We start from the raw sequence: 15,376 nt of genomic DNA, 5'->3' as shown, positions 1-15,376 counted from the left end.
ATTAAAGCAGCCAATATTACTTTTAATTTATTTACTTTAACAACTAAACACTAGTTACTGCTTGGTAGCTTGAAATGTTAACGTTAGCATAATCTTTCTGTCACATACAATGGGGTCATATCGTTGCTATATTTATGCTAGAGCTATAAAATGAAAATGTCATCTCGTGACATTTCATAGACTAAACCATGAAAATAATCTGCAGATTAGTTGAAAATGAAAATAATTAGTTAGTTGCAGCCCTAGATTAGGGTTAGGGTTAGGGTCATGATACCACAAATTTAGTAGTCGATATCACTACCACTGAAATTCCATGATTCTCGATACTAAATTCGATACCAAGTAAACAACCAAAAAATAATAAATCCCATGTACTTCAACATATTCTCCTTTAAAAATGATCAGATATAGCTCAACAACTGTAACGACATCATGGCAGACTGAACGGTAAGGACGGCAGTCTACTACTACGAGCTATGTTTAGATTGCGCCTAAACACGGTAGCCTTTAGCGTTTAGCCTTGGCAAACATCACATTTAACATAGTCAGCTGTCTCAAACAAAAACAACGGTAACACTAAGCACCTTATCCCCAAAACAAATTCCTCGTATGTGTTAAAGCTCCTTCTGATTCTGATTAGTCTGAATATAAGACGACCCCCCACCTTTTTTCAAGAAACATTTTTGGAAAAATACTTTCTAAATACCAAATTTTTTTTATAAATACAAACTCACACTGAATAAAACAAAACAAGGGAGGACGTTGTTTTTAACTTCTTTTAAATAACATTTTCAAGATCTTTTTTTAATGAAATGGTCACATTTAAATTACTGCTATGTAAATGCACGTGCAGTGTAATTTAAATGTGACTATTTCATTTAAAAGGATATTGAAAAAGTTATTTTATTTAAAAGATGTTAAAAAAACAACAAACTACCTTGGTATCATGACTGCTCCTGGTTAACTTGCTGTGCGGGACGGCGGCACGCTTCAGTCAGGAGGGAAACATGCGCTGTTGTTGTGCGTGCATATCAACATTTAAAGAGGGAGTTTTTAAGACGAATTTCCAGGACAAAAAAACCCGTACCAGCATGTTTTCAGACTTTTGGTATCAAATTGTACCAAAGTCTCGGTTCTCGTGACATCCCTAATCAGAGGAGTTGATATAAATATGTGAGGACACTGTTGACCTGTAAGCGAGAGGTCACACATAGGGGAAGTTAAACCGGATCTTCTGGGTTTTGCTCTAGATGTAAGTAAAACTCGTGTTCATATTTTCAGGTAAGGTGCTGTGTGATTTCCCAAGAGCCGGGCCGATCCAGATCCTACCTGTGAGAAGTCAGAGCGGCAGTCTCTGCGTACCTATACACGTCATGGAGGTCATGTCCAGTTCGTATCCTTGGTAACAGTCACAGGTGTAACCCTCGGCAACACGAATACACCTGCCGTTCTCACAGCCGTGCAGTATCCCACAATCCTCTGCTGCACTCAGGCCGGCGTAGGACTCATAACGCCCTGAAAGACAATAGAAGGCAAGTTTATTTGTATAGCACATTTCAGCAACAAAGCAATTCAAAGTGCTTTACATAAAACACAAACGCAACATAGGAGACTGTTAAAAAAAAAGACATTCAAACTAAAATTTTAAAAGAGGTCAACAGTAGTCAAAACTGCCTTAACCATTCAGCGCTTTATCAACCAACAGCAAGCGATATCGGAGGGAGCAAGGACGGTAATTGAGCCAGCTGTAAGCTAGTAAACGCTGTACAGATGGTCTTTTTAATCTGATGTCTGTGGTGGATAAACATGTATATCTGCTTATAACTACATTATAGTTAAACCATTATTTACATGTTGATATAAAGATTATAAAAGTTATTTACTTAGTAAATAGTGAAGTTACTCGTTCTGTTCCAATTACTTTCCACCACCGCACCCCGTCCTTAAAAGTGACAGGAAACCTGTTCAGCAGCGCGTTTTAGAAATGAATCCACTTTACTGGAACAATAATGAACCTGAGGAGGCAACAAGCAGCCGGACTGAAACACTGCAGCCTCTCAGAGGATGCTGCATCAGACAGGCTGTTTAAAACTAATAAAAAACAAAGCAGGGCCCTCCTGACTTTTTAAACTGATCGCGTCCTCATAACAGCAACAATGAGGAGGATTTTTACGAAGCATTACATTTTTAACGCCACTGACATTTAAAAAAATCAAGCAAGCGTCTCGACTTTTAAAGTAACGTTACTGTTTTGCACATGTATTTAAAGAGAAGTATTCAGTGCTTTTACAAAACACAACACACTGATTAACGCCGCTCCGTCCAGCCGAGTGGAGGCTTCACTGGCAGCAACGTCAGCAGCCGGAGTTTCTCTCTACAGGCCAAGTTTCACGTTTCTTAGCAGATGCTTCAATACAAAATTGTTCGCGGTTGAAAGCTTTTTGCTGGTCGCGCAACGTTTACAATGGAAGACCGTGTTCTTTGCACCTCTGAGTGCGACACAGCTAAGTTCGGCCTGATGGCAGCACTTCCAGCTGTGGAGAGAACGCCTCTCTCCCTCGTTCTTCCGTTAGCCTTTTAGTGAGCTGCTGACTTAAACGACACAAGGTCCGGCTTCACAGACCTGCAGCGCGGCCGTGCTGTTATGTTAATATCCAAAATGAAACACAAACAAAAAGATCCAACCCTGAAATGGCAGTTTATTATTAACCAGCGCCGCTGAAAAAGCTTATCAGGAGTCGGCTGCTCATTTTTCAGTAAGTACGTTTTGTTTTTTAAGCCTGTTTTAAATGAACAGATATGTAATTATAAATTAAATGAAGATGTTCTGGAAATAAAGTTTTGCAAAATAATTGTGAAATTACAAAAACATACACGAGAACACAAACTTAGTTCAGCTAATTACCCATTTTCTCACAAATTTGAGCCAAATTTTAAAATTTTTTAGGAAACTTTATTTGAAATTATTGGAAAATCAAGTGTTACTACTCACTCTCATACACCCTCCTCGGCGCTCCTCCTCGGCTCCTCTCGGTGAAGGGAGGGCCCGGCCTCCACGCCGGCTCCTCCTCTTCCTGCTCTTCCTGCTCCTGGTAGGGAGCTCCGGGCAGCGGGGCCAGGCTGAGAGGAGCACCCTCAGCCCGAGACGGAGGAGGAGGACGCGCCCCGAACGCCCTCTCGGCCCGGGGGTCCGGATGGAAGTGGATGGACGGAGTCCTGGGCTGGGAACCATCCGGGGGGCCGAAGTCTCCTTCAGAGTAGTAACCAGTGCTGAGAGACAGACAGACAGCTGTTAACAAATACAAAAACTAGTCTCCTATAATAGCAATTAAGGCGAGACACCACAGTCCAAAACGATGATTTTGCTTAAATCTGTCAATTTTCTACTATTCTCACTATAATTACCATACTTTCATAAAACGTGCAAAATGAGCTTGAATAATATACTGTGTATAAACAGTATTATTTGTCTATTTTATACCAAGTCTGTTACGTAAATTTCATCTTTGCTGGCATTTTCCAAAGGTTCTACTTGCCTTTTTAAACACTCCATATTGAAACATAAAATATAATTTGAAAGTTTGTTTTCTAGAGCACAATGTTAGCAGGTCCATATATCAGACATCTATAAGAGATGTGTTCATGTGACAAAAAGTAAAGTTTCTGTACATTAGCTAATCTTTAACAACCGTTTTCTCAAAATGACATGTTTCCTGTAAACCAAGTACTTTTAGATGATCATATTTTTACACACTGTTTCTGAGTTCATATAGTGAGACATTTACAGAGTTTTAAAAAATAGTGTTGGGGTAGTTACTCAAAAAAGGTAATATATTACACATTACTAGTTACTTTTTTTTTACTAGATTACTGACTGCTGAAAGTAACTAGTTACATTACTTTCACTGCGTAATATCACCTGCGATGCACAATAACTGCCAAATAACAAGTTACGCCTCATATCTGCTCAGCTCAACACAAATCCTTATTATAATGAGAACGTACACAGGATCTCTCCTTTATGCTCTTTAATATTACAAAGCTGTGAACATCAACCCAACATTTGTCAACAGAAGAACAAGGCTACATTACGGCCCTATAATGCTTAGAACTTTAATTGGCATTTCATGGGAAACAATTATTTTTTAAATACAAGGGCGTCACTTTGTGTTGGTGGCGACACAGGCCCTCAGATTAAGGGTGTGAAGAGACACGTAGCTCGCGGAACTTCACAATATGCGATATTTAGTTTCACAAGAACGAGACGAAGAGATCCTTAAACAAAAATTTACTCAATGTCGAGATAGCACATATGTCTCCCCCAGGAAATTTTGAGCATTAAAGAGGTGGTATTATGCTCATTTCCCAACCCTTATTTAGAGGTTGTACCAGAACAGGTTTACATGGTTATATTGTTTGTCATACTGCACATTGCTGCAGCTCCTCTTTTAACCCTGTGTGTGAAGGCTTCGTTTTAGCTATGGAGTGATACATCTTGGGCTTTTCTCAATCTGTGTTCTTGTGAAACGTCATCTTTTGTGGCCCAAGTTTTGTCCCAATACACAAGTTTGCATTTTGGGAAGAATGGTTAAAAATTCCTGGAAGTGTTCTTGACACGCCCATTTTACCCAGGATGCATCTGTTGGTAACTTGTCTGAACTTGACGGCAGAGATATCCCAGCACTGCTTTCGGCATTCAAGCGAGGGGCTGAAAGAAGCTGAGAGGGGCCGACAACAAAACATTTTGTACTATTTTCCTAAGTTATTTCATCACTAAATCCACTTCTAAGAAGGTTTGAGACGAGAAATCAACTGTGTAGATGTCGAATATTGGAGTGGTGACGCTCAGCAACCGTCAGCGGGGGGAGCTAACGAGCCGGCCGGCCAGTCAGCTCAAGGAACCCTCAACAGACACGCAGACCTACAGCCAACACAGCAGAGTCCAGAAACACCGGCAGAGTAAAGACCCACAGCTGCTATGATTTTCAAAAAGGCGTGTATACATTTAGATTGTAAAGTAAAGTTTAGAAAAAGCCCATTTGGCTGTGCTGTTTCGCCTTAAAGTAGACTGTGATATATTTATATTTCGGACTGTTGGTCAGACAAAAAATAAGCTGCTTGAATGTGTTGACTTTCACTATTTACGACACTTAAAGAAAAAGAATTATTAACTTTAGTTGATAATGAAAATAATCGTTAGTCGCAGCCATACACATAACAAGACATTAAAAAAACTATACGTTTACTCTTCTGTTGGAAGAAAGGAAAAACTGGTAAAATGTTCAGCAGCGATGTAAAGCGCAGGTTTAAATAGTGTAACGTGTCCTCACCTAAACTCAGGGCGGCGGAAACCTCCGTCCGGCAGGCTGAAGGTGGACGGCGTCCTGCCTCTGAAGCCGGACCTGCTGCCCCCTGCTGGAGAGTAATCGTCATAGTCAGGAACACTGAAGTCTCTGCTGGGAACCACAGCGGGAGGGAAGGAGTCCGGGCTGTAGGGAGGGAGGTATGGAGGAGCTGTAGGGGTAGGAGAGACAAGAGAGGAGAGGAAAGGAGAGGAGGAAACAGGAGAGGATAGGAGTTAATTATGTGAAAAAATTAATTAAAGAATTTATCATAAATAAAAACTCATACGGTAATAACTAATCGAGGAGCATTCAATAAAACCACTCACAGCCTCGTCCAAATCCTGGTCTCAGTCCTGGTTCTGGTCCAGTCGAGTCCGGAAAACTCTCAGCAAACGGAGGAAGAAAGGAACTGCACAGGCTGCCATAGTCCTCTGTAGAAAGACAGAAGTCAGTTAATCCTCTAAATCTGTAAAACAGAAATATGGAGCTTTTTTCTTTTAATCCTCTAACTGAAGCAGAACTCTGGTTTCCACAGAGAGATCGCATACTCGATTCCTACCGAGCTCCTCCAAACCATATCTCCTATTGTGCCAACAATCACTTGTGTGGATTAATATTTCTGTCTTCGGAAACTTTCCTAACCGTTTAACCCTACTCATAAAGTCCTCCTTCAACCTTACTCAAGTTGAGAACTATCGGCCAGTTTCAGTTCTACCATTTCTATCCAAAGCTACCGAACGGTCTTCAAACAGGTGTCAGAATTCCCCTCGTGCAATAACCTCCCAGATCCGTATCAGTCTGATTTTAGGACCGGCCACAACTGAAACGACTCAATTGTCCTCGACAGAAGCCCTAAGGTCAGCTAAAGCTAAAGCAGCTGCCATACAATCACAGGATCTTGCTATCCGTACTCTCAGCAAGGGGCATCTCGGGCAAAGCTCTCCTGTGATTCAAATCTGGATTTGAATTTAAGGACAACTGTCTTCCTCTCAGTGCCTCTCCACAGGGATGCCCCAAGGCTCGGTGCTAGGGCCCCTTCTCTTCTCATTACACCACCTCACTGGGGCCGATCATTCGCTTTCATGGCTTCTCATACGATATGCAGACGACACACAACTATACCTATCCTTCCCAACAGACGACCCCGCTGTCTCGGCACAGATCACACACTGTCTCGGACATATTTGCATGGTTTGATTGAAGTCTCGCCACCTTCAACTGATCCACCATAACATCAAACTACAAACTGGCTCCTCAACCATCACTCCAGCCAGGGTGGTGAGAAACTTGGGAGTCATGACTGATGACGAGCTGTCCTTCTGATGTTGCTGCTGTGTCTCGGTCGTGCCGCTTAGTTCTATACAACATCAACAAAAATCATGAAACGAGAGTCAGAGTTGGAGTTTGTTGTGTTAGGAAATAAAGTCTTACTAGCAGCTCCTCTACATACACAACAAACTCCTCTCCCTCGTTTCCACTGTCGTCTTCCTGCAACAGCTCGCCTCTAATGAGTTTTCAGAGCACTGGGAGTCCCTCGTAGGGATCCTTTCCATGATGTTGTCAGACACCTGGTCTAACAGTCTGAAGGTGTGTTCACACTGAAAGCAAAGTTAATATTCGCCTCCTTTAGTAGCGTGAGTTTGACCGTTGGACATTTTGAGTGTTCACACACACAACGTGATAAGCAAATAAACACAACCCGTGAATACTACAGGTAGATGTACCGAAAGTAAACATTTTGCTGTGATTTAATTGCAATAAATGGATCAAACTGATGCCGAAATAACTATAATATTATGCCGATTTGTTAAACATATGTTTCATGCTTTGTCAGGTCTGTCAGCAGGACAACAACTTTTAAAATGTTTGGATCGATCAGGGCTATGCTTTGCTAACCTGTTCACAGTAAAGTACAATGACAGTCGGAATAAAGTTACAGACACATATTTTCACACATTTTGAACTCACCAGGTAGTTCAACCTCCTCGCTTTCTTTTCTCCAAGTAATGTCCAGTTTTGTCCGGTTTTTATATAAATATGAAGTCGTAGTCCAGCAGAGCTCTGGGTGCCGACCGACACTAACAACAACAGTGGAACTGGATGTGCATGGAAGCTGCTGAGAAGCTCCAGTGAAGATAAATCAAGCTGTAATCCCAAAAACTAAAGTAAAAAGCTAATTTAATAAAAGCAGTTAACTCTGAGCTCCTCCTGCGGGTAAACGGCGTAGCAGTCAGAGCAGAATCCAGACAGACTACGGGGGTTTATTTGTCCGAAAGCTGCGGCGCTGCTCCCCGTGCACTTCCCCGTTCTTTAGCAGCTCTCCGTCAATCAGCGGATTGTCATTACACCGCTCGCCTGGTCCTCTCCAAACAATGCTCCAAAGCCGCCGGTGACGTTTAGACAATCTCACCGCTGATAGGCTTTCGCAACATCGCGGCAAGCAAATTTTTCACCCAAGTTGAAAAACTTGAACTCGCACGAACCAGCGAATGTTGCGACAAATTCCTCTTTCATGCCGCCCGGAGCGAATTCGCAGGAATTTGCATCAACTTTGTGTGTAATCAAGCCGCCCAAAACGCTGGATTCGCTTTCAGTGTGAACGCACCTTGAGTCTGTTGCTGGCAACAAGAAGCACTTTTTGCCGACGGCATTTTGTACCTACAAGTAATTTCAACACAAACATGTGGAAACAGGTTTAAAAAATACAAAAATGATCCTGCAAAAATTATCCAGACAAAAAAGGTCTTATACTGATTTTCTTCTGTCTTCTATGTTACTTAGTTTTACGCTTAACCAGGTGTAAAAATACAGAAATTACCCATTAAATATTACTTGTAAACCCACTTGGATAAAACAAGCTATAAACACAACATCTCACATTAGATCAGAGTGGAAGCTGCAGATGTTACTGACAGGGTTTAGTTGCTCTGGTGATAGCACGTCTTTAATCGCCTCTCTAAGTGTTTGTTTGGCGGCAGATGCCTGTTTCCTGGGAGGTATTTACCGGAGTCGTTGGAGGGACAGAGGGCGCACTGCATCCCCCAGCCCTCCCCGTACAGACAGCAGCAGTCCACGAAGGTGAACTGAGGTCCCACCAGAGGACTCTGACACATCAGGTCCGCCGTGACGTGCTGCCAGCAGATGGACAGGTTCTCATCTGCGGGGCGAATCAACAAGGAGGGAGGGAGTTAGCTTAGCACAAAGAAGAGCAAAGGGTGAGAGGAGGGAGGGAGGGAGGAGGACGGCATGTGTCTTACCTACAGTGAGGTGGGAGGAGTTGACACAGTTACGTTGTGTGTCGTCGAGGACCAGGGTCGGAGGACAGCTGCAGTAATATGATCCCACCGTGTTGACGCAAACTCCTCCAACACAGCGCTCCTCCTCACACTCGTCAACATCTGACATACAGGTGGAGAAAGAAACAGTTACTGTACAGCTTCAATACTGTGTTAATAATGTTGTTTATCAAAACCGCCTACTACAGGAGCAGTATGTACTACAGCAATGGCTGGCAATAGGCGGCCTACGGACCAAAGGCGCCCCGCCAGCAATAATATCTGGCTCGTTTCTGGCATCTCTGAAAAAGCCGTCAGAAAACGTAAGATCAGATTCCCCTGAATGAGAAACACAGGAATTTCCTCCGCCTGGGGATACTGGGGAAATTAAATAAGCGTCCATAGGTTGATGTGCACCAATCGCCGGGAGGCATACACTCCTGTACATGCTTTATTGTGAGCATGTACGTTGATCTCTTCAAAATCAATTTATTGAAAAGGGAGAAAAATAATTCTAGCATCAACAACCCTTCAACAAGAGTCCTGTGCACTACTGAGCGAGGTACACAGTAAATGTTCCGGCACGCCATCTAATGACTTTTAAAAACTTTGGCCCGATGCCAGACTTATTTGCAGACCCCTGTACTACAGTAACATACTGCATACAGAAAGACATTTCTTGTATTGCTGTCCTGTCGCTGCTAGACCCGCGGCCTGATTACTTTGATAGCCACAAAAAAGGAAACATTTGATCGCAGCAAAGTAAAAGCTCTCAAACTCAACAAAGCATTGCTGCAAAAAACATTCTTGCGCTTCTGATTTGTAGGCGCACTTAAGAGGAAGTGATTCGGTGCCATGACAGATCTATTTCAGCTGTATTTTTCTAAGATCTGGTCAAACGCTGTTCCTGCAGCATCTTGTAATAGTTACAGCAGCTACGCAGAGAGGCTGAAAGGAGAAGGACGATTTATTCTCTTTCCAAAACCTGAAATAAATCCAGAAACATGTCGGCTGTGGATTGTTCCTAATGTGATGTTAGTTAGCTAACGCTAGCTAACTTCCTACTGAATGTAACGTAATAAAGCCCTGCTGCTCTGCTTTTTAATGATCACTTCCGTCTGACTCCGTCTGAGTCCGTCTGAGTCCGTCTGAGTCCGTCTGAGTCAGTTTGACTCCGTCTAAGTCAGTTTGACTCCGTCTGACTCCGTCTAAGTCAGTTTGAGTCCGTCTAAGTCAGTTTGACTCTGCCTGAGTCAGTCTGACTCCGTCTAAGTCAGTTTGACTCCGCCTGAGTCAGTTTGAGTCCGTCTGACTCCGTCTGAGTCAGTCTGACTCCGTCTGAGTCAGTCTGACTCCGTCTGACTCCGTCTAAGTCAGTTTGACTCCGTCTAAGTCAGTTTGACTCCGTCTGACTCCGACTAAGTCAGTTTGACTCCGTCTGACTCCGAATGAGTCAGTTAGAGACTAACCTTCAAATGTATAATTCAACTGCAAAACTGTCTGCTTCTTTCTGAGGTCGCTTTTTCCAACAAATTTGACAATATCTCTCCGGGGAGTGCATCAATAGACAGTGTCAGTGTCGACAATTTGTCGGACTTAGCAACAGTAACTAAGGGGGCGGGGCTTAGCGAAGGGTCAGTTGGATGTTTTTTTATAAATCCTTCAGCCCGATCAGGCTGTAGGTCTGTGTGTACGCACCGACACACTCCAGCATGGGGATGTTGTAGATGTATCCACTGGGGCAGTAGCAGCTGTACCCGGGGATGTTGTTGACACACTGTCCGTTCTTACACACCTCCGGATGGAAACGCTTACACTCGTCCACATCTGGCAAAAAAAAAGGGTGAATTAAGATTTATCACAACTTCTGTCTTAATTTATAGTCCGAAGAGCGAACATTTGAGTGGGCACGTAGTAATTGGGGGTCTCGGGGTCCTTCTGCGCCAGTTTATGGTGGAAATGTTTTTATTTATGTAAAGGGAAACACCAAATTCAGGCGACAATTCAAACTAACAGAATCTAAGTGCTGCTCTCAGATGTTTCTCCTGAAGATAACTTATTTAATATCATCCCTGCTGAGTCATTGTTTAGTCTTCCCTCCTCTTTGTTTGGGGAAGTAACCGCTTTAAATGTGCATGTGGCTCCTTTTTGCCTTAATGAGAAATTAATTCATTTTAATTCAGTTAGAAACTCCTGGACTTTCAGGTCCGTTATTGCTTATGTTTAATTTAATAGATTATATTTTATATAATCTTATTACTATAATATTATCTTTTCTCTTTAAATGCCTTTATCTATGCATTTTCTATCTTAACGCTATCTTAAAGAGATTTCAATCGGCCAACCCTGCGATTAATCGACGACCTGACCTGACCATGTACATGGCAGCTGCAGCTGAGGGTGCCACCTCCTCCTCGTGTCTGAAGAGGTCTCCCTTAATTATAAGGACAATCGGAAGTTATAAGAAGTGTCTGTAATGTCTAAGCAGATTTATGGAGGTTTATCTGTGACGGTTAAACACTCAAAGACACCGATATATCCCAGCAAAGTATCAGCTGTACGAATTAATGTCTGTGTGTACAGAGTGTGTGCACCTCTGTAGCTGAAGGCTCCCGGTCCAGTAGTAACGTATCCTCTCCCGCTGGGACACAGAGACAGAAACTCGTCTGCACAAAACAGAGAGGAACTTTAATCACACAAAACAGTGAACAGAATGAGACACAAAGACAAACACCCGACTTTTAGTACATAAACCTGACCAAGTACTTTTAGTACGTAAACCCAACCAAGTACTTTTAGTACATAAACCTAACCAAGTACTTTTAGTACGTAAACCCAACCAAGTACTTTTAGTACGTAAACCTGACCAAGTACTTTTAGTACGTAAACCTAACCAAGTACTTTTAGTACATAAACCTAACCAAGTACTTTTAGTACGTAAACCCAACCAAGTACTTTTAGTACATAAACCTAACCAAGTACTTTTAGTACGTAAACCCAACCAAGTACTTTTAGTACATAAACCTAACCAAGTACTTTTAGTACATAAACCTAACCAAGTACTTTTAGTACGTAAACCCAACCAAGTACTTTTAGTACATAAACCTGACCAAGTACTTTTAGTACGTAAACCTAACCAAGTACTTTTAGTACGTAAACCTAACCAAGTACTTTTAGTACATAAACCCCACCAAGTATGTTTGGTGCAAAACACGTTCTCGCACTTTTATTTTGGAGGCCCAATCACTTAAGAGGAAGTGATTATGTGAGTAACTGTTGCTGTCATGATTGAGATCTATTTCAGCACCAGCCATCATCAATTTATTTATTTTTTATTTTTCTGCCATCAAAGCAACCTGCAGTTCTGGCCCACGGGCCGCCTATTGCCGACCGCTGTATTAAGGTATTATGTTGAATACAAACTTAAAGAAGAGGCCAGAGTGAAATCAAAATGAATGAATCAAAATTATATTGTTGCTATTAAATGTAATTGGGACGTAACAGTAAAGTCTTTTCGACCACTCAAAGCGCTTTTACACCATCACACACATTCATTCACTGGTGGAACAGCCGCCAGGGGCAATTAGGGGTTCAGTATCTTGCCCGCTCTACCTCCTGAGCCACAGCTGCCCCAGCAACAGAGACGGAACGATGTCTGAAGGCATGGCGGTGTGGTATTGACAAGTAACAGTCTTTTTCTACGCCGCTGGTAAAGCCGTTGGAGAGGACCAGGCGAGCGGTGTAATGACAATCCGCTGGCCGACGGAGAGCTGCTAAAGAACGGGGAAGTGAACGGGGAGCAGCGCTGCAGCTTTCGGACAAATAAACCCCCGTAGTCGGTCTGGATTCTGCTCTGACAGCTACGCCGTTTACCCGCAGGAGGAGCTCAGAGTTAACTGCTTTTATTAAATTAGCTTTTTACTTTAGTTTGGGATTACAGCTTGATTTATCTTCACTGGAGCTTCTCAGCAGCTTCTGTTCACATCCGGTTCCACTGTTGTTGTTGTTGTTAGTGTCAGAGCTCTGCTGGACTACTACTTCATATTTATATAAAAACAGGACAAAACTGGACATTACTGGGAGAAAAGAAAGCGAGGAGGTTGAACTACCTGGTGAGTTCAGAAAATATGTGTCTGTAACTTTATTCCAGCTGTCGTTGTACTTTGCTGTGAACAGGTTAGCATAGCATAGCCCTGATCGAACCAAACTCCATTCAGAAAACATTTTAAAAGTTGTCGTCCTGCTGACAGACCTGACAAAGCATGAATTCATATGTTTAACAAATCTGCATCATATTGTCGTTATTTCGGCATCAGTTTGATCTGTTTAAATCAATTAAAGCAATTAAATCACAGAAAAATGTTTACTTTGGGTTCATACAGTGTCTGTGTGGACACTCAAAATGTCCAGAGGTCAAACTCATGCAAGTAAAGTGACGCAAATATTAACTTGGCTTTCAGTGTGAACACACCTTAACGACGCTAAACGATACCCAGGGCGTACCCAAAGCCATGCAGAGGGTGCGTGACAAAGCGTCTCTTATCTATCCCTGCTCTTGTCTTTGCTGTTGCAAACCGCAATTTCCCCACTGTGGGACAAATAAAGGTTTTCTTATCTTATCTTACGTGACGCCTTGGGATGAGAACGGGTTGGTCGACATGCATCTGCAGGTTTCTGGATGTGTAATTATTTGTCTCAAAGGTTTCATTTAAATTCAGTGAGATCATTTATATATTTTACTCTCTCATCTGGACAAAAAAACAGTTTTACTGTCACAGTGAACTAAATCTCTAAGTCTGATTTTTGCTCCTGAGTGAAAGCTGAAGGAACCAGATGGTTAAATTGTGTGATTAAACTTTTCTTTATTGTCAGAACGTGACAAAGATTTGCCAAATAGTTGAGAATAAACAATTATAATTATAGATCAAAGATGATAAAATCTTTTTTAAATGTAAAAATATGCACAAGTAAAATTAGGAAACGTCTTTTATAAGTTGTTTTTTCTTTAACAAAAGAAAAAGATTAATAGAAAATTCATTTTTCTATTAATCTTTTTCTTTTGTGCTGATTCGTTTGTGATTCAAATGAATTGAACATCTGTTATATTTATATTCAGGAAAATTACATATCGCAATAATACACTTTATGCCAAACGGTGGATCACTTCACAAATCTGAGGTGGAACATTCAAAACAAGATAATAAAATAAATATCTTAATAGAAAAATTAGGTGCTAATTAGTTCTCGATTCAAATGAATTAAATCAAAAATTTATTGAACATTTGTTTTATTGTTATTGGGTCAAATTATATTGCGATAATTATCATTATTGTTTTATTGCCCAGCCCCAACCACAGGTAATAAAAATAATAAAAGCCACATTCCTCCGACGCTCAACTGGACGCGAGTGCTGCGAGCTGAGCAGCTAACGTTAGCTCAGTTTAGGTGCTCGGTTTGTTTTCTGTTCAGGTGTTTTTTCCTTCGGTGTTGACCGTTCAGAAAGTTTCTACCAGTAGCCGGTTCGCCGCGGAGGTCGTCTCCTCCCCAGAACAAACGGACCCGGTCAGTAAGAATCCTAAAGAAAATTGTGTCTCTTTCATTCTATTCCATCAAATCTGATGTTCACAGATAAACATTGCTGATGTATAACTAATGTATGACTTTACCAACTAATGATTCCCGTCCGTCACTTTGCACAGCGTACGTCAGTAAGAACATCCGTCAGCTGGTTAGTTTGACTTCGCACCTTCAGGGTGGGAACGCACACAACAATGGGCTCCTTGAAAAAGTAGATCCTTAACTTCCTGTGTGTCTCACCTGTGTCTGTGGGGGGGCAGGTGTGGTAGAGGCAGCCCATCCCCCAGCCCTCCCCCAGCGTGCAGCAGCACTCCTGCTGGCTGGTGTTGGTGGCCAGCAGGCTGCAGGTTCCCCGCTCGGCCAGGTTGTAGTAACACTCCCTCAGCTCACCGGGGCGAGCCTCGGGGAGGGGGGGCAGCACCGGAGCCAGCTCCACCACGCTGACATGGACGGAGGAGGAGGAGGACGAAGAGAAGGAGGCGTAGTCAGGAGCTGCTGCAGGAGGAGGGAGGAGAATTCACCGTCGATAATAATGTGAGGTTAGTTTAGAAGCTCCGGCTGGACTACGAGCAAACACTCGAGTTTGACTCCACGACTCTAAAATACAACAATCAGAGGGGTAGAGGTGGGCTGCGATACCTGCGCTCCTCCAACGCACGCCGCCTGGCTCTGCCATCACTTCACACAAAGCGACCTCTGTCCCTGTTCTCACCTGTGACCCCACGATGGTGGAACGAGCCGCCGCACGCCATCAGAGCTGCGGCGTCCCTCTCTGACTTCAAGAAGCTCCTGAAAACTCTGCAGAACACTTTCTCTGACCTCTGACATCACTTCCTGTACTCTTCTTCTTCTGTTCCCCCTGATCTTACTTCTTTGCCCTAGGTATTCACCTTTTAGTTGTAGGCAGTGCAGTGTTTCCCACAGAAAGACGGCGTATCTGTGGCGGGGGGGTGCGGTCGACTTTCACAGTCGAGAATTGCGCACGCCCACAAAATCTGCTTTTAAACGCTATAATAGTCTTTGTGGCGTTCCATCAATACTGATAAATGATCAGTATATCTTTTTAATCACACTTGAGATTCAGCAAAAACATGTGGTGAGACTGCGTTTAAACAATGTGAACAGCAAAGTGTCTGAAAAGGACCTTGAGAGGTGGACGTATACTTAAACAGATGATGT

The 15,376-nt window shown here is 42.6% G+C and overlaps 1 protein-coding gene across 8 annotated transcripts in view; it reads right to left on the bottom strand.

Moving 5' to 3' along the window:
• Window positions 1-15,376, bottom strand: part of LOC119882727 (latent-transforming growth factor beta-binding protein 4-like) — a 101,649-nt gene that overhangs the window by 3,664 nt on the left and 82,609 nt on the right. For 7 of the 8 annotated variants that reach the window (XM_038692937.1, XM_038692938.1, XM_038692935.1 and 4 more), the window contains 9 exons: window positions 14,438-14,692; window positions 11,215-11,286; window positions 10,319-10,447; window positions 8,603-8,743; window positions 8,350-8,502; window positions 5,672-5,776; window positions 5,331-5,514; window positions 2,993-3,270; window positions 1,363-1,515 (listed from right to left, as the gene is read on the bottom strand). In XM_038692937.1, the coding sequence (XP_038548865.1) occupies window positions 1,363-1,515; window positions 2,993-3,270; window positions 5,331-5,514; window positions 5,672-5,776; window positions 8,350-8,502; window positions 8,603-8,743; window positions 10,319-10,447; window positions 11,215-11,286; window positions 14,438-14,692 (1,470 nt within the window). The remainder of the gene's footprint in view (window positions 1-1,362; window positions 1,516-2,992; window positions 3,271-5,330; window positions 5,515-5,671; window positions 5,777-8,349; window positions 8,503-8,602; window positions 8,744-10,318; window positions 10,448-11,214; window positions 11,287-14,437; window positions 14,693-15,376) is intronic. The other variant, XM_038692934.1, reaches the window with a different exon arrangement.

Source organism: Micropterus salmoides, unplaced genomic scaffold (assembly GCF_014851395.1).
Source record: "Micropterus salmoides isolate LMB-PRFRI ecotype aquatic unplaced genomic scaffold, ASM1485139v1 Ms_hic_scaffold_3, whole genome shotgun sequence".
In the NCBI taxonomy this organism is placed as follows: domain Eukaryota; kingdom Metazoa; phylum Chordata; class Actinopteri; order Centrarchiformes; family Centrarchidae; genus Micropterus; species Micropterus salmoides.
The sequence above is the reverse complement of the archived record's forward strand: the minus strand, read 5'-3'. Positions and strand labels throughout refer to the sequence as shown.